This window comes from Rhynchophorus ferrugineus, unplaced genomic scaffold (assembly GCF_030347505.1).
Source record: "Rhynchophorus ferrugineus isolate W39M unplaced genomic scaffold, kcgeb_rfMv2 rfM4, whole genome shotgun sequence".
NCBI lineage: Eukaryota > Metazoa > Arthropoda > Insecta > Coleoptera > Curculionidae > Rhynchophorus > Rhynchophorus ferrugineus.
In genome coordinates, this window is record NW_027472583.1 from 37,279,105 (window position 1) to 37,301,667 (window position 22,563).

The window sequence follows — 22,563 nt, forward strand, 5'->3', positions numbered from 1 at the left end:
GATTATCGTAATGGCTCAACTTCTCATCATCATCATCATACGATGCAAAAACTCTTTCCGATTTTGCAGTGGAAGCAGCATTTCACACATGACCAAACGCCTTTCAATGCCTCCGAAGAACCACATGTTCACATGTTGAAATTGATGGCACACGGTTGACATAAGCTTCACACAGCTTTCGAACATTGAAGTAACAAATTACAACTTCAATCGCTAATGCTATTTACTCTGTACACATTTAGATATTTTCACCTCACTAACATTTTTTTTCTTTACACTTGGACGAAATGATACATACTGAAAAGTGAAGTGTCAGTGAGGCTTCAACATGAGGTTATAAATATATCCGATGCGATTTAATATACAGTAAAACCACCGGCTGTAAATCCTTTAAAATTAATTTAAAAGCCAATAGATGACGCAAATTATGATACGTGGCACATTATACATACTTTTACAACTATAGGTGGTAGACTTACAACTATAGGGCATTTCTATAAAGACAGGTCAATGTTGGCGACCTGTACTAGCCATGTATGGTCTATTTAACCTGTTGCTTATTTTTCGATCACTGGCAAGTTACTTAATTGATCACCACACCAAAATTATTAAAATTTATTATCAATTATCGAAAATCCAATTATGATCAAACATCTCGAAACAACCTTATCAACTAATTATTAAGATGATTTTAAAGATGAAACCGGTGAGTGAAGGTAATAAAACCATTCATATTTCACAGATGGTGAATTATCTTGTCGACAGTTACAATATCGATTGCTTCAGAACCAGTTTGGTGTCAAAACATTGGGATTTATCATCACAGTTACTTTATGCTTTCTAGGCATTTGAAACATAATGACCCAAAAACTGTATATTGTATTGCATCCTAATAATATGTTGTTAATCTATTGATTCTTTATTATATATTTACAAAATATAACGAGCAACAAGTACAACAGAAGTATACAGAACGATGTTAACCCACTCGAACTTCACCAGATGGCAACGCATAAACAAAAAGTTGCTCTTTCCAATTTTTTCCAATTTCAAAAATCATAACCGCAAATAATTGATTCATAAGATTAAATAAATATGGAATGACTGCGAGCAAAATAGTAAAAACAATAATTTTGTTTTCCCATATAAAATGTCATTGTCACTGTCACAAAAGATCAACATTGTTATTGGTTGTCAAATATTTATGGGTGCGTTCGGAAATTTACTTTGTGACTAAAATGTTGAATACTAATTAAAACAGCTGCTCACTATTGTGAAACCACGATTAGAATATATAATGTGTTAAACAACGAAGATAATTTCTCGGCACTGACTGTCTTATACTTTATCACTATTTATATTTCATACAAATGTAGATAAGTTTTGGTAGGTTCATCGATTCGATAGCGTAAAAATCAAGTGAAAATAATGACATATATGTCAAATATGATATAACTATGTGCTAACGGTAATTTCAAATAGTATTCTAATTGCGGCAAGTAAACATTTGCCAAAATACAGTTGAAATATGTGGTGATTGTTTATGTTAAAGCATACTTTGTAAACGTATTCCACATTTGTAATTATTTAGTCACAAATTTAGTGCGCGAGGGTTTCCTTTACTTTTATTACTTTTATTATTAACAATGCCAAGGATAAGACGATCTGAGTTAGGCTTCAAAATCAATCAAATGTGCGACAAGTTACTTCACGTGCTAATCGCACTAAGAGACTGAAGTATTGGTATAGTTATATTGGTAAGTTACGTCCGAACTAAAGTGAATAAATATTATTAATAACTTTCAAAGTTTGATGAATTTTTTATTATTACAAATTGAAGTATAGCACTTTCAGTTGATGTTGAAAAATTAAAACAAGAGTTTCTTACGGCTTCAGGAAATTATAATTGGAATAAATTATTTTTAGTATATTTTCTTTTACATATTTTAGGGTCTCTTTTTATAAACTAGGGTTTATCTGGACTGAACCTATTGTTTAACGTGGGCTCCAAACTACGGTCCTCGGCATTAAGGCTACCGACTGGCGTGTGACCATCCCAGAAGACATCCGATTTTACCCAACATGGTTATTGGCGTGATTGGGATCATTTTCCTTGTGGGATTTTGCATTATTGGCCAAGGACAGTCACAAACATAACGACTCTGCCCCAGCAGTATTCGAACTCGCGACTATCGCAACCGCAGGAGGACCGTCGTGTCGCCTTTACCACTAAAGCAAGCCTGCTTAGTATAATTTACCTTATCTCCAATTCTCTTTTCATGACTGAAATTTGTTTTACACGTAAAAGTAAAATATGAGAAGATCCAAAAATCAGTGGGGGTTAAATTTGCTGAATAAACTAAATGTTGAAACAACTCGTACTTTAATCACAAAATACAGAAAATAAAGTACGTAAACTATAAATAACTGTAAGTAAAATATAATAATTAAACTAAAATCTTCAATCATAATTGATGGCACCAAATACTGGTACTCTTTAATAAATAAATTATGTGGATCGATCCAATGGACATAATAACAAGAAAAACAATAATTAAATGTTATTTATATTGGTGCATTAGAATGCTAAATTGTGCATTTTCAGCGCTAAATTTAAAATATAATGTGAATAAAATCTAATTATTCTAAATTCTACAGAAATAAAAATTCCAATATATAATATGTGCCAATGTAGAATTTTCCATATTTGCTAAATATAAAATTAAAAAGTAGATTGTATTTGTAAATATATTTTACTGAAATGTTAGTAGTATATCAACAAAATATATCGTATTGCAATACATTTAAGGTTGCATACAAATAGAAAATAAATTTTCATCCAAAATTTGTAATAAGTAATAAGTAATGCTAATTAGTAAAATGAGAGAAAAAATGCTTCGAGTTTAAAAGGGATTTTACGTTTTACGTTCGACGGTGTTGATGACGTACATTCTCGACTATCGACTATCTATCGACTGCAGTCAAAGTGTACAAATTAGTGCTTTGTTTTGGATCTTCCCGTAATTTGATATAAATTCTTGTTCAATTTAATTGCTCTACAAAACTTTCAAGTACGAATAATTTTTTTCGGGCAAGTTGCATCTTATTAAACTTATTTACTGCTAGGCCTGATTTTTTAAGAAAGTGTACTATAATTGTTGAATTTCCAGACTGTACTATAAGTGTTGAATTTAATAACACTCTACTTTACTATCAGAACCTTAAATGTTTTTTTCGATGCACTTAGTTGAGTGAAAGTTTAAATTTTTAATATATTTATGATTTTTAACTTAAAGATATGGGATTATTTTTTAATTCAAAATATCTTAATTAGTATTAATTACATGAAATATTTTAAATTACTTGGATTAAAGATTTTTCATATAATATTGATCCAGACATCTCTATTTAAAACCAGAATCCTCCATTACCTGTTGCGAGAGAGGCGAGAGGACAGCGAGCACCTGGGCTCTTCGGTAGCTCACATCCACACGCACAGGTGTCAGTCAAAGCATATTTTTACGTGACAAGTGCCCCCTATGATTTTTCCACACCCCTTTCCGCATAATTTACACATTTTACTGGCGCCATCGTTCCAAGTCGTTAAGTTTACTAACCATACCGTCCCCAAAATATGTATATATACTGATTTCTATTTTTTTTATTAAACAAATCAATCACCATTAAAATTTACAAATTATTATAAGATAAAGATACATTATTCCATATATCAACTGAGAAAGGTATACTGTAGTACAAAAAACATCTACCTTTTTATAAAACAATGGTTTACTGGCCTCAAAGTTGTTCTTTTTCTGTATTTTGTAGAAATCATTATTGAGATCTAGAAATAACTATTCACTGGTGGCCAGATATAGCTATTAACGATAGATGGGCTACGCTATTGATACTATTAGGTGCTTGCATGCATTTTAATCAACATTAATAGAAACAACTGTTAAACGGCCTAAGATAACTATTAAATTCGATGATTTTGACATTTCTCCAGATAAAATAATAGTTTTCCATTTAGAATTATTGAATAATTCTATCCAGATGATAAGAACGCTCAAAACTGCAGTTCTACATTAATTAATTTTGTTGTTATATTTGAAAAAATCTGCTGCCGACCTCCATCAAAAAGTTTTAGAAACCTATGGTGATGGCATTTTGGTTTTTTTTTTCGAATATAATACAATAAATTAATAATCTTAACGATACTGCTTCCAGACGTTGAAAAAATGGAAAAGATCCAAAAGTATAGAAATTATCAGACGAAAATGTCATTTCCAACCGTTTCAAAATTACGACTTCGCTCGACCAAAAAAGTAGAGTTTTCTATAGAGTATTGTAGAAAAAGAAAAATTCACGGGTTAGTTCAGGAGAGCCATTCACATCGATACCGAATTTCGTTAGAGTATATGAAAAAATTTCCTTTAGAAGACATACAAAAACTGAAATTACATTTCCCCCGACCATTATTTTAAACAATCAATACATATACTTACTATAAACAATTGTTATACCAATCCTCACATATTTTGCAACGAATATAGTAATATTCCCATATAGCCCAGATTTGGCATTCTCTCATTATTATTTCTGTTGGACAAAACCCCCATTAGTTATAACTATATACTCCTTTTATAACCTAAACCTGCATTTGGGTCAATTTGTACCGATATGAGCAGAAAGTTCTACCAGTAGAGAATGATGAAAAATTAATTGTCAAAAATGGAAAATACAAAAATTAATTGAAGTTTACTATTTATCTATTAAAAATTTATTTTATTTCACATTACAAACCCGAAATCACTTTTTTACAATCTTAAAACAACTATTTTATTTTATTGTCTTTAAAATGATAACAAAATAGCTTGATAACTACTATGTCATAAATAACTAATAAGTAAACATAACTCGAACTGCTTATCTTAAAACCATCGTAATTTATTATTAACAAAAATCTCAGAAAAGAGGCAAAATTACTATAGTTATGATCATATATAATTTCTGGTGAAAATGTACAAAACGATAACAAAACATTTATTATAAAAATAATTAATATATATTCTCCTGCAGAGAATTCCTATACCATCTTTAAAACCTGCTCGAAAGAAGAAAAAAATGTTTGGAACTTCTCCCAAGCGTTTTTATAACCGATAATAATGTAAACAAGCGAAACTGCATATAAATATTTAAGTTCCATTCGGTCGCCCTATGTCAATCAGTGAAATCCAACAATAATTTTACGTTATCACGAGTGGCAACAGGTAAACTGATTTAAAAACATATTACGGTGATAATTATAGACTAGAAGACGGTTTTAAAGGGACATCGACCCACGGACCGCTAGGACACACCCCCTTTATATACTATTTGTGGATTATCATTTTAAAATTACTCCTGACATCAGAATTTTCCTCTGATACTTAATATTATCGGATTAGCATTGAAAAAAACGGATTGCTGCCGCTTTTTTTGATTACAGTATCACTGTTGATGTCACTTTGACAGTGACATTTCAAAACATTAAAATATACATTACTTTTTTCCGCCCTATAAGTTTACCTGGAGATCGGGATTGGTGTTATCACGGTGGGTGGCGGCCCGGATCACCCCGGCTCTCCAATTCCAGTCCCGAACTTTGCCCTTGATCTTCGTAAAACCACTGGATACTGACAAGAACCTCTTGCCCACGATCTCCTCTCTGCATTTGTAGGCCATGTTGAGGCGAAACTGAGGCCTCGGGAGCGCTCCAAACTCAAAAAAACTCAAAATATCTGCACCGCACAAATTCCAAACAACTCTTGACCGAATTTCATCATTTCTTCTAATCACAATCACATGAACGGTCGCACGTAACGGCACTGAAGGTATATAATGCGGACTTAAGGCTAATGTACACCAAACCGCGGAAAGCAATCGGAAAAAAAATCGACGGAACGTAATTTTTTGACGAAAAAGTCGCGCAAGGGGTACACGATCACCTCACAACGTAAAGATTTTCCATTCTACATTCAAACGATGTGAAGTTTGCACGTTTCGGCGATCGACGTGCGCTTCGGCACGCTTCGGGCGGCCTCGTCGACGACATCGGCTGGCTACAGTAAGGGAACACGCCTGCCTTTAGACCACTCAATTTGGAGTTTCTATTATATTTACATAAAAATCCTCAAAATTATTTACCATATTAATTATTTATTTTATTATATATTTAAATCAACCTATTTTATGGTGTTCCTACTTTGCTGTTAAAGCAGAATTTTAAAATGATATTTCTTTTATAGAATATCTACTATATATTCTTAGAAGACCAATTTTTAATAAATAATAAAAGCATAGAGTATTTCATATATACTGCTAATTTGTTAATATACTACTAATAATTATTATCAATAATTATAAATTTTTAATAATTAAATATTATAACATATAATAATTAATTTGAATATCATAGCATTTTCTAGATAAATATAATTATAATCTTATTAAAAAAACTTGTGTATAGATCTGTAGAAAACAAAATATTTATATTTTATTTTTTCCTGGACTAGTAAACATTTAAAGGGCATTGAGAAATGAGGTTATATTTTAGTACAATACAAATCCGCTAGGTAAAACAATCCTGCTACCATCTAATGAGAAAAGCCGAAACCATCACCTGGTGGTAATAATGAAAGAAAGATTTCTCTTATTTCACGTTTTAGGTTAGAATTGTTAAAAAAACAAATAAGAAAACAAGAATTTTGGCGATGGATGCCCTATTGATATTTGATAATTTAAACGACCTCATTTTTAATAAATGTAACGCAAAATTTTCAGAATACATTAGAGATTATGCGATTAATCAAGAATTAATACATGAGGTAAGAAAAACAGACTATATTATGTTTCTATTATAACTTACAAGTCATATGTTTAAAATATTGAATATTTAATTCTTAAATATGTTTTATACAGTAGTAACGTTTCCGCAATATATGTTCTAATGATTTTTAATTAATTAATGTTGAGACCATTTAATAGTCTTTAAGTCTACTCCTTCTTGAACCATTTCCCATAGAGGACTCATTTCTCTTAACCTTTTTACATGTCCTATACATTTATTGGCTGTGTACTCAACTTCTTCTTCAGTTGTAAACCTACCTATCCCAAATCTGATGGAACTGTGAGCCAGGTCCTCATCCGTACCAATTGCTCTTAAAACATATGAGGGTTCTAGAGAGGCAGAAGTGCATGCTGAGCCACTTGATAAAGCAACATCTTTAAGTGCCATTAAGAGAGATTCACCCTCCACATAAGCAAATGATAAATTGATACAACCTAAAATGGTTTTATAGAAATAGAATCTAATATATTTGTTTTTTAAAATTTACCTGGATACATTTGTACGGGGTCACCATTCCTCACAACATGTGTAAGTTCTTTAAAAATCATATCCAAAAGCCTTTTGCTAAGCTTTTCGATTCTTGCATGATCATAACTTAATTCCTGTTGTGATATCTCACATGCTTTTCCAAGTCCTACAGCTAGTGGAGTTGGCACAGTACCACTACGAATTCCCCTTTCTTGACCCCCTCCACTTTGGATAGCCTCTATTCTTACTCTAGGGCGTCTTCTAACATAAATAGCACCTATACCTACTCAAATTTCTAAAATCAGACTTAGTCATTTCAAGAATTCATTTTACTTTTACCTTTTGGACCATAGACCTTATGCCCACTAATTGACATTAAATCAATATTCATAGATTGTACATCTAAAGGGATTTTCCCAACAGCCTGAGCAGCATCAGTGTGAAAAAATATTTTTTTAGATTTACACAACTTTCCTATATCAGAAATTGGTTGTTTAACACCAATTTCATTATTTACAGTCATCACAGATACCAAAGATGTCTCTGGAGTAATTGCTTTCTCTAGCTCTTCTAAACATACTAAACCATTGGTCTTCACAGGCAAATAAGTTACTTTGAAACCTTCTGCCTCTAGAGCACGGCAAGAATCTAACACACACTTATGCTCAGTTTGTGTGGTTATTATATGTTTCTTTTTGGAACCATAAAACCTAGCTACTCCTTTTAGTGCGATATTATTACTTTCTGTAGCTCCAGATGTAAATATTATCTCTTTTGGATCAGCACCTATAAGATTAGCTACCTGAAATATTATAAAAGTGAACATTTCTTTTTTTTTAATTTCTACAAATGTTACTTGTGTCCTGGCTTTTTCAACAGCGGCTTCTGATTCCCAACCATAAGCATGAGTTCTAGAGTGTGGATTACCATAATAAGACGTTAGATAAGGTAACATTTCATCCAAAACACGGGGATCCAAAGGTGTTGTTGCCTGTGCATCCAAATAAAGCGGTCGCCCACTAAATTCTTCCTTAATTTGAAATTTGTTGTCGGTCGTTAGATTTCTCGAGAACGTTGATGTCAATTTAATATTCTTAATGAAATACATAAAGATTTTTTGGGCATTATTGCGCTGTATTAATTTATTCATTTTGTAATTTCCTAAATATCAGCTTTAATAAATAAAAAAAGACCTTGTTTTGAACGAATTGTCACTGTATGATGTAAATATAACCTTACTTTTTCATCTTTTTAAATGCGGCATTTATAGTAAATATATTTTATATAGGGTGATTCACAAAACGAAGAGACCATCGACAACAATGTATATATTCAAATATTTTCACCTATTGTAACATCACATAGGATAATGCAGTGCCAATTCGGAAATACTTACACGGCAATGCAATTTCAAGACGATTTGAAAATATATTTTACGGAGGTAAGATTCAAAATAGGTTTTAAAATATCATAATGTAATTTATTATTTTACTAAAGGTAATATATATTTATTTAATATATAATATTGTATATAATAATATGTGATTCTTTAAATGTGTTTTAAGGTCTCCTTTTTTACCAACGAGGGTTTATCTGGACTAGATATACTGTTTAGCGTGGGTTCCGAACCACGGTCCTCGACATTAAGCCTACCGACTGGGCAGTGACCAACTTAGAGTCCATCCCAGAAGACATCCAGTCTTACCCAGCCTAGTTAGTGGCATAACTGGGATGGTTATTCCTATAAAGTACATCCATGCCGCAGCAGGATTCGAACGCGCGACTATCGGAACGATAAGACTGTCCATCGTTTTAATCACCAATCCGGCAATAAAGCATTTTGTTAAAAATATATGGCATATATAAATTAAATTTATCTAGTTCTATAATATTTATTATATATCATTTTTATCCACCGCGGTAATTAAATTTAATAGATAAAAATGAAAATTTGGTTGAATTGGCATTGAAACTTATTTTTTATTTTCTTTAGATTACAGTGGATCGGGGAAGAGGATTTACACCATTAAAAGAGTTTCGCAAAGATTAGAACAAATGATAGTTGGACTGGGCAAGATCCGGGTTATATGGGGTATGCATTAAAACTTTCCAGCTGATTTATCTGATTTTAAGTAACCAAAAAATACCTATGGTTTAACCATGTTGCACTTGTTTAAATGTCGCAATAAGAAGTATGCCAGTCTACTTCGATTTTTTTTTTAATTTCGTCGACTTTTTCGACGATTGTGAAGTGAAAGCGAGGTTCATCTTTACCATCTTTTCATCATTACCGGAACGAAATAACTCGAAACTGATATTTTTCCCTTTATTAGCAAATATTAAAATAATTTATTAATATTATCTTATTTTTCAACTTAAAACTATTTTACCAAGGGACGTGAAAATCCTTCCACTGCTTCGATAGTTGGTAGTTCAAATTTAGATCTGATAAGACCGGATGCAATCTGGGATGGTCTCTAAGTTGGTTCCTCGGTGGTCGATAGGCTTAAAATGCCGAAGACTGTGTAAAAAAGATATTAAAATATAACGAAAAAACATAATTACTTCATATTTTTTACACTTTTATTAAAAATTATTAAACTTTTTTAAAACTAAAAAAGTTATTTCTTTTGTAGTACATGGGATATCTTTTTTTAAATATTAGCAATGGAAACATAGAAGGATTTATTGAAAAATGCGTTGTTTTTGCCAGATATGTTTGCGGTCCTGATATCTATCAGTAAAATTCATGCATTATTTAAGTATCGATAGTACACCTAAAATATTACTTTTTAGATTGCATATTGAGGATTCGAAAGCGGATTTGCTCTGTAGCTTATTAGACCAGTGGCTTGAACTGCATAGTCACAGTCAGTCTGTATATGTTGAAGCCATAGAACAACTTGTGGTCAACAGTGATATATCTTCAACATGTCTCCATTTACTAAAAGATTCAGTTAATTATCTTGTAGCGCAGCAAGACTGTTCCAAAGTCCACGCCCTTTTATTAGTTGAAGATAAATTACTATCACTATATTCAAGGTATTAACTGAAATATGTAATTGAATATAACATAATTACTAATCATTTTAGTGTAAACGCGTCTCAGTTATCCTCAGTTGATACATTGTTTTCTATTATTCTAACACAAACGAAGGAGAAAACCGAAACTATAACCAGCCGACAAATATTATTGGCTGGTTCAGATGATGATCCAAAATGTATTCCTCATGTGGTGCATATTATCCATCTTGTGGAGAATGTTTTTCTTCTGTATATTTTCGAGTTGGGATATACAGCTGTATCAGGTATACAATAGTGAAGGTCATGCCGAAGTAAATTTGAACTAAAATGTTATTTAAACTTGCAGCAACTCTATATGAAAACTTTTATCATCTCCATGCTCTTCAACAGGTTCAAATACAAAGAGATAAGGACACCATTCAATTGGCTTTTGAGAATCTTGAGCTAGCAGTTAAAAGACTGAACGATAATGTTAAAAAAATCAGAAATACTTCAATTGAAACATACCACAAGCAATTGATGAAACAATGGGATATAATCAAAGGCAAATATAAAGTGAGTTTCAGCTTTTCATGCCGCAGTTGTGCAATAATACTATATTGTTTAGGATTATTTGAAAACAACTCAGAATGATGCTATACTAAGAGCCGAAACACTTCTGCACAGCTATCTTGGTGATTTGAAAGAATTTTACAACTTGGTCTCTGGAAGTGACTCTTTAATGGGCACTACTAAGAATTACGTCATCAATATTATACCCAAACTTAAAGCAGACCTGATCATCTTCACAAACTTTTTCCAAGTGAAAGGAGTGAAAAACTTTGAACTGGGATCATATCCTTTTTTTTACTGTGTTGTATGTAGTAGCATGTGTATGTCCTCTTAGATTGTGTTGTTACCTTAATAATGTTACACTAGAAATTCCCTAACCATTAATAAGTATATGGAAGATTTCCCGGGCTTAGTTCACTTCATTTATATAGACAGAAACACACATCGACTGACAGCACCAACACTGGACATGAACGCCGAGAAAGCTGACTTTATGCGCAAAAAAGTAAATAATGATGGAAATGCAGCATTTTGAGTTATTCACCAGCTTACGGTTAAGTTCACTTTCAGATATGGAACATGATGTCGTTCGCCCATACACATCTGCGCCAAGGGCACACCAGCATCATTTGGAGAGATATGACATTTTCGTACGGCTATTTTCTCTGGTTTGAGAACCAAGGCGGCAGTCCAATCAAGATACCCACCAATTCGACTGCAATCGTTTTTCGTACCCCTGGTATACTGGACAATGATTATTTTTTGTATGTCGCATATCTCATTAACTCAGAAGACGATTAACAATCTATATTTTTAATAGGAAATTAAAGAAAACACTATTGCCAAAATCGTCGCCAACTAAGATAAAATGTTACGAATTATTCTGCGTCCACTTAGGTCTGACCACACCTGCAGGCTTGCTGGATCAAGCCAGAAAGTTGGCGGCCACCGTGTGGGAATTGAAAGGATTTCCCACTCATGCAATAGATTTCTTGTAGATGAATATGTTTAGAAAACCATGTAGTCACCTCTAACATTCCTTAGAAATGTTCTGTGATTATTAGAATGTAATCCTTTTTGCAATATATTTATTATTTTTCGTTTGCAATAAAATAGCTAATATACACACTTTTCATTTTATTTTATTTTATATAATAAGGACATTGTAATGTAGTAATAATAAGTACGTTATTCTATCGTTTTCAAATCAACTCTAAAATAATTATTGATACAATGTTCATATATTTTACTTATATATATATATATATATATATATATATATATATATATATATATATATATATATATATATATATATATATAAAGAAAAATTATGCTATTACATTTTTTCCATCCTGATGTACTGTATATTATCAACTAGGACTAACTCGAAACTAGGATCAAGATCAATTCACTATCATCAATACTATAGCCATAGTGATCAGAGTGTGTGTCCACTTCTGAAACAGTATACTGCTGTTGATGTCACAGGCATGCCCAAACCACTGTAATCTGCTTTTCTAAATTTGTTTTGATTGTCGTATCCTAAACGAATAACTATTTCTAATACGACGTGAGTAACATGTACATATAATTTGCCTTAAGCATGACATTTGAAATACCTCAAGGTTTTAGAGTCGGACTGTAACTGTGTCCAAGTTTCAGAGCCATGCAAAAGGATTGGCAAGATAAGCGTTCGAATAAGATTTGTTTCTAATGCCCCCTCTCTTTCACACGCGGTATATTAGAAAAGCAAGAGCTTCTACAACTTGAGCGCTTTAGCCTATTTCTTCCTTAACATGTCTGACAAAATTTAATAACTGAAAGTAGCCTAAAGTAAAGGCCAATGTGTACTGTCAAAAAACGGCAATCGTACGCCTTCCATATCTAATACGATACTCCATAAACTGTCGGAGCTCGAACATTTTATTTTCACAACCGCGATTCAGCTTGCCTCTTCCTGAGATTTGAAATATTTATAAATTTTTATAATTTTTTCCGACTACTTATATCTCAATAGTTTCTACAAAATGTATATCTGCTTTTTTTCAGAATAAAAATACTAATTACTTAACACATTAATTCACTAATAAAATCCTACTTTGTAGTGTCTACATAGTTCCTTCAACCCATTGTATCTCGAAGCACTCGACCAATTACCAAAATAATTACTCACCTCGCTAGTGCCGACTTACTCATTACCACAGTCTAAACTGTGGTTTCTCTCATCCTAACTCAAAAAATGTAAATGAAGGCTCATGGATTGTATTCTTGGCACAGTCGGATATTTCAAACTTTATTCTAAAATTTCTTAAGCTTCAACCTTCTCGAATGATGAATCTGTGTTACGATGAAATGGAAACAAAATTATAGTTAATAAACTGTTTAGCTTCCAGAAATTACAAAAATCAATTTCAGTCTGAAAACATGTATATAGAATGTCCATCGCAGGGCGTCTTTATGGATTAATCAAAGAGGCAAAAAGAAATCGACAAAGTATAGATCATTGACCATCGGCCCAAAATCTCTACCAAACAAATTGATATACAGATATACAGATCAAACTCCGTTATCAGTCTACAGTATATTAACAGTATTGGGCACTTGACTTGTTAAAGATCCAAGAAGTCTTATAGCATTTACCCTTTATCTAGATGGGTTCGCATTACAAAGCTAGATTGATTTTTCAAAGGCTTGATCTAAGTAATTGCAAGTTTACTTCCGACTTCTGGAAGGAAACGTGTAATCCTTTCTAAGATTAACTTATATAGCCAGGCTGTTTTAGTTTAATATTTTTATTTTATAAACCCAAACAAATTATTCTCAATAAACTTATTCAAAACACTCACTTGAAGACTGGACATCTGAAAATTAACATAATGTCGATGAAGGATGCCCGAAGGTTCTTTTTGTGTCCGATTATACAGATGAGCTCTCAAAATATTAAATATCATTATGATATAGATAGAGGTTAATGACTCTCTTCATCCTTTTAATATTTCTTCATCTTTGTTTCCTTTTAATCCTACCTATTTTTAAACATCTGTATGTTTAACCAGTCATTTTATTTATTCTATTCTACCATTTCATGTAAACATTATAGTTGCATATCTCTGTATAGTTAAATGTATCCTTCGGAGGATATATTTAACCTATCTATCCTACTTGGAGGCGTATCAATCCTCCAAGTAGAATAGATGCTCCTCCTCAAAATATTTAGCTATGGTTTTACCCCTCTTACCCAAGACCAGTGTTGGTTTTTTATCGAAGAGGTAACCGCACAAACATCCAAGGACAATTCCGTGGAATAAATTATTGTTAATAAAATACGTAAACGTCTTAAGTTACTAAATAACACAATTTTAGCAACTATAAAAATGTTTTATTTAAAAAACACTAGCTACAAATATAAGGAAATAACGCCCTTTTATTCTAGTGTAAAGTATTTTCAAAGCCTACTTTAAAAAAAAACAAAGAATTTTGATAGGATAAACATTGTTAATTTCGGAATCACACAGAAAAATAAAACAAACAACTTAAAAAATGCCTGTAACACTTTTATTGATTTCTAATAATTTCTATATGTATAAAACGAATATTTTTATCATAAAAAAAACATAATAGCGGTAGAAAAGGTAATGAATTAATATTGTTCACATTTTTCTTTCATGCAGAGAGTACAAATAGTTTCTGTTCACATCCTAATAATAATAATCATAATATGACATGCTATAACAAATTAATAGGTTCCAATAAAGTGGTGAGTATTAGTTGAATAAAAAAGGTCAACAAGCTCACAGATCAAACGTTGACGATTTCAGTCGAAGATTGAGATTATGTTCAAGGCCTGACCAATGCAGCTTGTGGTGAAAGTTATAAGTGAAATAGCATCATTCCATTATCGAGTCTCATCACAACGTAACAATCACGTCGTGTGAAATTTAAACGAAAAATGATACTTCTTCGGAAAACAACATTTTTGGTACAACAGATCTGACTGAACTTCCTCCTCATCAGTTTCTTATAAATACCATCCCTGGATAAACATACCTACAGTTAAAGCTATATCGACAGTATTCAGGATGCCAGTAAAATATTGAAACAGCTTCATCATTTTCTATCGCTGGACATTATTGAGATATTTTCTAGACACCCTATACAATTTTCAAAATCGCATACTAATATAATATTTCTATAATAAAATATATCAAAGTTCATTCACGCCAAGGGGGAGTACTTTTAGACAATAAATAAACGAGTCTACCTGATTTACCATCTAGTATGTATGAACGTAAATCAAGCAAACTCGACTTTCTTAGCAAAAATGTTAATTATCAATTATACACTGACTTAGAATGGGAGTATACAGTCTTTTAATGGTTGAAAAACATTATCATTTGACTTTAATGAAATGTTCTTGCGTTGGTTTGGAAATGCGTTATTCCCTTCAATTTTTTTATTGTTTCTTATTTTTTGGTATGAAGTTTTTCATCTGGACGTTCGTTAACTCACTGAAGATTCGAAATGGAAAGAGTAGCCTAAATTTTTATAATCTAAATTTATTGCGATTTGTTGTTCTCTTTTAATTCGACTTTGAATTAGCGTAAATCATACCAAAAATAGATCATATCAAAGAGTAATTTAGCGCCTAAACTTCTTATGCTACTACCTGAGTTTTTAGCAGAATAAACAAACATCCAGACGAATGACTGACTTGGTTTAGGCATCGGCCTCAAATTGCCGCATGGCAACTTCTAATTTTTTTTGACCCATTATCAACTACCTGATCATTTCCAAATATTTTTGTTTGTGTTTGGCCAACATCTCTGTCACAGTCACTAGCGTCTTGATGGACTGATTAATCTAAAATACGTTAATTAGTAAAAACGTTAAATTAGACCATTTTATGTTTTATTTACCTTGGCCACTGTTTGCAGTTCTTTCAAATGAGCCACGCAAATATGATGCAGCGTGGCTAGTTCTTTGGCAGTGTCAGGCTTGGTCAGTATTCTCGGTTCGCCTGGATCACCGACAGCTGATAACTGGTCCAAAAACACCACCATTCTTTCCTTGTTCTTCAGAATGAATGGATTAACAACTTCCATATATGGCTCCTGGAAAAAATAATCTTATACTTATATAATAACAGTATGCTTAACTAACAAACCTTTCCACCAAATTCTACTAGGTTTGCCAAATTCTGTAAGCATTTGGCGACCATCACTAAGCTTCTCGTGGCTGATGGACTGGGCTGTTCACTAACCAAGCCAAACTGCCTAGGATTCAATAAAGCCGGACATAATAACCTCAAAAAGACAAAACCAGAGACCACCCTGGTACGGACGTGTCGCTCATCAGGCCATTTGGCGACAGCTGCTTTCTGGAGACATCCACAAATATATCGCACTGGACGTGGACAAGCTTCTGGCGAAGTGAAAATACTTAGCGCCACTTGATCCAAAATCTGGAACATAACAATTACGAAATTTCATCTAAAAATAATGGATATCAATAATTACTTGAAGCAAAAACTCTGCATTATTGCAGGCATCATCCAGTGAGTCCATTTTAGCGGGATTCAATTCAGCTGACTGTTTACTTTCCAAAAGTCTTAATACGGTCTCCAAAACAGCAGCCTGTAAAAATTCACCCGATATAATTGTAAAAATAATTATCATATACTGATTTGTTTACTTGTAAAAATCCGCCACATTCGGCCTTCATGTACAAGTCCATCAATGTTGTAGCGAGAGAAGCTGCTCTAAATAATGTACTGGTTTCAGTTTCTCTGCCTATTTCCGCCGTGTTCAATTCCCTCAGTAATTCAGTCTCACGCCCTTCAGCTCTATATTAGAAGTAGTTATTGATAGTAATGGATATTTCAGTCAATTGTTTGAATATCACCTAAAAACTCTTAAGAGAGCTGTAGCTAATGGGGCTCGATCCGCGTGACACAATTCTGCAAGTGTTTTAACAGACTCCAAACCAGGCTCTAATAGGAGCTGTTGTAATGGACTGTATTCCTCAGCAGGCATCACCAAATCATGAAGATAACTAAACAAGATTGTATCATAAAAAACTTAATTTTAAACAAGAGCCATTTTATATGAACAATTCTCTCAAAGCGAAGGTAAAAAATTTAGCGGTATGCAGCAACTTGGGGCCAAGACAAGAGTGTGTACAGCAAACCCTTTAGTGATTGATCATTAAAAGGATGATTGAGTTGCTTTATATCTGCACAGTTTTAGTTGTAATTCCATAGAAAGGCGTATTTCGTTATAAATGTCCTGTATACATCAAATTACCAAGTCCTATGATTGGGTCAGCACCCAAAATGACTAAAATGTTATATGGAGCTGCTACAAAATACATTAAGTCAAAGACAAATGTTAGTAAATGGATAAAAAGCTATTGTGGAACATGTCGATGATCTTCTGAATCATAGCTCTGCACAAGACAACGAAAAAAAGGCAGTATGACATTACATGCATTCGAAAACAATTCAGCTCTTGATAGGCTGATATTATTAGAACCTTTAATGGGCGAAAACCACGTTGAAAATCAGAAAAATTGAACCACGGTAGCTCAACGTCTCTCTTCTGTCTATGTGATTTTAACCCACGTAAAATATCCGGTAAAAGTGCACGTTCAAGACTGTTTTTTAAAATTAGGCCTTGATTTGATATGTATATTCAAAGATAATATAAATGCTTCTAAAATATTCAAAATATACCCAAAAGCTTTATTTGCTCTGTACCCAAAAATTAATTACAAGAAAAAAAATATATACTAGCTACTGTAAGAAGATAAATGATACGTAACATCGAAGTGACAAAGTACGTAGAAACAAGAAAGTGACGTTGATGCACTAGAATGGCCCTCAGTCGCAGAATCTCGTAAAATGTTAAAGCTTCGAGGAAAGAAAATCTAGAGTATGAAAAATGCCTGTTATATGGAGATTTGCAATTAATTCAATTCAATTTCCTAGTTTTACTACAAATATTCTTCTCAAACAGACTGTATCTTCATTATTTTTTTTAGGCATTGAAATGCTAAGTTTACAGAAGTATTGCTACAGTGAACGAGAACAAGTGCAAGAGAATAGGAAAAAGTCAATTGTGGCGACAAAAAACTTGACGTTTCACAGACCTCAATTTTTTGCTTTAAAATTCTAGCTACTTGTTCAAAGTTCATTTTAAAACGTTTTCTTTCTTGTGTTAAAAATTTAAGTTTGATTACTTCTTAATTTTTAGTGAGTTCCTTATTTATTTTTTGAAGTCGGTTCAATTTTTTTCTTAAAAATATTTTATTTTTCCCCTTTTAGTGTTGGCTATTTACTCAATAAATTACGCAGTTATTTTATTGAGTATTACATTGGATAGCCCAATTAAAAGTGCGGCCCGTATGATGACAAAAGGCATTAAAGAAACGCTTCAGGAGGCGGGGTGCGCTACGCACTACTACATTCGAAGTCTAGATGACCCGACAAATTTTCCAACCAAACTAGAACCAAAAAAAGTTGCTGCCCCCGTTGAGAATCGAAGCCGCGACCTCCGCGTTTGAGCATAACGTTCTAATCATTAGACCATGCAGTTACCTGTTTTGTTTCTACATCTCATATCATAAGGTTACTGCTTAAAAAGGTTTTTTTACTGGTGGATGGTTTTTACACTTAATTACCTGTGACTTTTCATCAAATCAGCTCAGCAATAACGTTATAAATAAATATCTGATTATTTTAGATAAAAAATATGTGAAAAATTTCTAATTGCCTTAGAAATTTGAGCGTTTCCCTCGATTTTTCCCCTTCCCCTCAACGGATCCTGATTTGGTTTAAATGGGACAATATATATATATATTGGACGCAGAGTTAAGAGGACCAAACCATGTCATCTTGTGTAGTTATGCAGTGAAGTATACTAAATGGTATAAACACTGAAAATTGCTACAAACTATTAGAAATTAAGTAAGGGCCAATGGGCCTTCCTGCATAAGTACCTAGTTTTATGTTAGAGACTTTAGAGATAAATTGTAAGTTAGTTTGCCACGACTAATGTCAATATATTAATAAAAAATATGTTCGCACCATGAATTCTCTCAAAGTTCAAGCACTTTACTGGCTTTGTTTGTACTTACCGAGTCCTCAGTCTTATAGAGCCCCAATCGCCTATTGGCGTAAGCCCTGAGAGGGAGTACCAATCTTCACTCTCCTCACCATTACCCAACGTGGATAACTCCACTTGCAGATCAGCAACTTCATTGTCTTTGCCCCGTTTACCTTTGTTGTAGATTGTGAGGGTGAATGATACTACATCACATGGCACATCACTATTGAAACAACTGATTAGGCCAGACACTTTCAAAATAAAATCGCCAGCTTACTCGAAAACAAATTCCTCATCCCAAACGGGGTCTGGTGTACTTTTTACTCTGGTCCTTGCAATGCGAACCTGGCCGTTAAATTGGATAGTAACATATGGTAATGGTACCAATTTATACGGTAGTCGATGTGCGTCAAGTATGTGAAGGGTAAGACATCTTAGTTCCCTTAATCTGGGTACTTTAGTAGTGGCCCTGCTTAATTGTGGTACACATAACGGCTTCAAAGCATTCCCCCATTCCTGGCATTCCTCAGGGGACCTAGCTGCTAAATGTGTAGCAGTGGCTAAACAGGGCAACGCACGTTCTACAATTTGAAGGCAGTTTGATCGTTCCCATAAACTATCATGAACCTATTGAGAGAACAAAACTGGTAAAAACTTTCTATTCATATTAACATTAACTTACTTGATATAAATAAGCACATGACAAATCGATTAAACCTTTGGGTTTAGTTCTCTTTGGATTATCATAAAAACACAGATGGGTATCAGTCCCTTCTACCAGTAACACAAAATAAAGCAGTTTCCATTTTTTGGCACCTTTATCTGATTTTCTATGTAAATAACCCTGATGCTGTAAAAACATTTGTTGCATTAATAAAACGCTATGTCTACCTAGATGTTATGTACCTTTATGCCACGCATCTTTTTCAAACCAGCTTGATCTCTGCATTCTCTTAATGTAGCATAGATCTTTTCCGCTTCTGTCTTAGCTTTTTGATTTTCTGGAACCCAATCTAACTGTTTGCTACCATCAACCACCAACTAAAACAAAAAGATGTAATAAAAGAATGATACAGTGTATATCATATAAAAACTTACAGGATGCTGTAAAGTGTATCCTTCAACAATTTGCTCCTTTCTATATCGATTAATAACAGCATCTAAACATTCAAATATCCTACCACCCATAAGATATCGAACACCTTTTTTCTCAATTCTAAATCTTTGAATTTGATTATTTATGTGAAAAAATAAGGAGTAATCACCGGGAGAATTATCACTCGGTCTAACAAGAAAACTCCCAGGGCCAGCTTAAAATAGGAGAAACACTTTAAAAAAATCTGTATGTTATAACAGGCATATATACCTTTAACCAGTAGGTCAACAGCCTCATTTTTAGTGCAATTTGGATGGAACCATGGAAAAACTGTATTTGGATCGATGCTGTCATCTAAATCCTCAACAAGTTCTCTAAATATCATTCCCTGCTCGCCTGTGCGGTGTGCCGTTACCCAAAGCCAACCATTGTCCATATCGTTATGTACAAAAAAAATATCACCTTTCTTAAAAGTTAATTCGTCTGTGTCTGGCATTTTGGTATAAGGTAATATAGCCACAACTCTTTTTTTATCATTAACTGGTTCTGGAGGTGCAACAGGAATCAACAATCTTTCTCTCTTTAGCAAATCACTACACTCTGTATAATACCCAACAAGATCATTCAAGGAAACAAACTGCCTACCGCCGATATAAAAATCGCCACAAACTGCAGTGATCCTATAAGATAATAATTAATACAATATTTAATCAGTATCACAACAATAAAATGAAATTACAGGGATTATATGATAAAGTCGACAGCATAATAATAAAATTAAATATAAATTTGTAAGGATTACCTGAAGTGATTCATTCCTGTTCGTCCTAAATATGATAAAACATATGATCCAGGTTTTCGATCGCTCTCTCTAACTAAATAGGATCCCAATTTATTACAATTCCATAAGCGTTCTTCTGCTTGATATCTGTAAAAGAATTTGTTAAAAACAAGACAAAATTCTTATTTACTTTCCAATACCTATCAAGCCTACCATGATACCATAGAATTTCTTGGGGAGCATAATGTGCAGAATCACCAAGATCTGGTTCTTCTGTTTCTTTCGCCTGAGCCCCAATAGGTTCATTTGGTTCATTACCATCATCACTTCCTGTACTGGGTGATCCAAGTTGTTTTTCCTTTTGTCTTAAATCTGCCATGATAACACTGTCTGGAAATCTAAAATTATTTGATTAAAAAACAATTCATAATGTCTATTAAATTTTGTTACGTCTGGACATAAAATATCGTATTGAATATTCTTAAACTGTAATCAGTACACAAAGAATGCAATTTGTATTAGTTATTATCATATAAACAGTTCGGAAATATCCAACGTTGCCTCAGACAGATAAACACTCAAGATAAAATAAACAAACAGAAAACCCATGGACCCCTCTTTGTTTGAGTTTATTTAAAATATTGAAAAGTCTATCGTATAGTAATTATACAAAAACAGCAAAGATGGCCAGGATAGTAAACGAATACTTACCAATAATAATATCCAACTAATGCTTTACATATCTAGTCAACAAAAAGCCGGACACGTCATTGAGAAGCTTATTTGAGTAGTATTTGAATTTTTGTTCGAATTCCCAACTAACATCGAAAGAAAATAAAAGTTTTATTGACGTTTTGTTAGTAACTTTACCGGAGAAAGTGATATGCATCGCGCAAGCGCCCTGTTATCTGTTTTGAAAGTTGATTAATATACATGAAATATATTAATTAATACGTCGTAAATATTAAAGTTTGTAATATCCATAAAGGACTTATAAGGAATTCATTTTAATAAGCATATATACTGCACAAAATTACAGTAAAATACACATGGAACAGTCAATATAATTTATCTATGACTATATGTGATAAATAATAATTTATTTAAGTAACTAGAATTTCCAAACCAGATCTTAATTAGTATTAATAATTAATGTAAAAAAAATTCTCAAGAAAAATAAGTTAAACCACAATATTTTAATTACATAAATTGACAGGCAACTAAAAATACACAGAAATATATGTATGAACAAAAATATATTTTATGAAAGTTAGGAGTCATAATTTCTTTATTTATTCCTTATTTATATATATATATATATATATATATATATATATATATATATATATATATATATATATATATATATATATATATATATATATTTAATTTATTAATTTTTTATTAATTAATTAATTTTAATTATTAATTTTTTTCATTTTATTAAGTTTTTCAAATTAATCTCAATAAAACTTGCACAGAATATTCTTCTTATACAGGAATATAGTGTCTCTAGAATTATTTTGAGTGCTATCATTTCATAAGTAAGAATAATTTTTCCTAATTTTTCTGCTTTAATATTCATCAAAAAACTTAAAATTAAAATTAGACTATATTGTGAATCTGAAAAATATGTTTTTATGGA

At 32.5% G+C, this 22,563-nt stretch overlaps 4 protein-coding genes across 7 annotated transcripts in view; 1 reads left to right on the plus strand and 3 right to left on the minus strand.

The window, feature by feature from the left end:
• The window catches only part of LOC143195027 (putative JmjC domain-containing histone demethylation protein 2C), a 549,561-nt gene extending 543,532 nt beyond the window's left edge, over nucleotides 1-6,029 (minus strand). For both annotated transcript variants that reach the window (XM_076401869.1, XM_076401868.1), the window contains exon 1: nucleotides 5,572-6,029. In XM_076401869.1, coding sequence (XP_076257984.1) covers nucleotides 5,572-5,727 — 156 coding nt within the window. In that variant the 5' untranslated portion in view covers nucleotides 5,728-6,029. The remainder of the gene's footprint in view (nucleotides 1-5,571) is intronic.
• A 665-nt stretch (nucleotides 6,030-6,694) lies between these two features.
• Nucleotides 6,695-12,061, plus strand: HPS1 (Hermansky-Pudlak syndrome 1 protein). Of its 3 annotated transcripts, none has more exons than XM_076401878.1 (11): nucleotides 6,695-6,869; nucleotides 8,649-8,801; nucleotides 8,926-8,976; nucleotides 9,997-10,100; nucleotides 10,157-10,402; nucleotides 10,454-10,668; nucleotides 10,731-10,939; nucleotides 10,992-11,218; nucleotides 11,300-11,441; nucleotides 11,507-11,700; nucleotides 11,757-12,061. In XM_076401878.1, exons 1-11 carry the CDS (start codon nucleotides 6,756-6,758, stop codon nucleotides 11,932-11,934), a joined length of 1,833 nt encoding a protein of 610 aa, XP_076257993.1. In that variant the 5' UTR covers nucleotides 6,695-6,755; the 3' UTR covers nucleotides 11,935-12,061. The 3 variants fall into 3 exon arrangements, with proteins under 3 accessions (XP_076257993.1, XP_076257995.1, XP_076257996.1); XM_076401880.1 differs by having other exon boundaries at nucleotides 6,697-6,869; nucleotides 11,324-11,441; XM_076401881.1 differs by lacking the exon at nucleotides 8,926-8,976 and having other exon boundaries at nucleotides 6,700-6,869.
• Nfs1 (Nfs1 cysteine desulfurase) lies at nucleotides 6,871-8,590 on the minus strand. Its single transcript, XM_076401888.1, has 4 exons — nucleotides 8,217-8,590; nucleotides 7,700-8,162; nucleotides 7,380-7,643; nucleotides 6,871-7,326 (listed from the first exon to the last, which is right to left on the minus strand). The coding sequence occupies exons 1-4, from the start codon at nucleotides 8,508-8,510 to the stop codon at nucleotides 7,007-7,009; spliced, it is 1,341 nt and encodes a 446-aa protein (XP_076258003.1). The 5' UTR covers nucleotides 8,511-8,590; the 3' UTR covers nucleotides 6,871-7,006.
• A 2,411-nt stretch (nucleotides 12,062-14,472) lies between the features above and the next one.
• vap (RAS p21 protein activator vap) lies at nucleotides 14,473-21,830 on the minus strand. Its single transcript, XM_076401875.1, has 15 exons — nucleotides 21,630-21,830; nucleotides 21,119-21,316; nucleotides 20,940-21,065; nucleotides 20,408-20,817; nucleotides 20,140-20,351; nucleotides 19,948-20,082; nucleotides 19,724-19,891; nucleotides 19,319-19,668; nucleotides 19,073-19,264; nucleotides 16,841-16,990; nucleotides 16,631-16,781; nucleotides 16,456-16,572; nucleotides 16,104-16,400; nucleotides 15,856-16,050; nucleotides 14,473-15,799 (listed from the first exon to the last, which is right to left on the minus strand). Exons 2-15 carry the CDS (start codon nucleotides 21,295-21,297, stop codon nucleotides 15,716-15,718), a joined length of 2,766 nt encoding a protein of 921 aa, XP_076257990.1. The 5' UTR covers nucleotides 21,298-21,316; nucleotides 21,630-21,830; the 3' UTR covers nucleotides 14,473-15,715.
• Nucleotides 21,831-22,563: the final 733 nt, after the last annotated feature.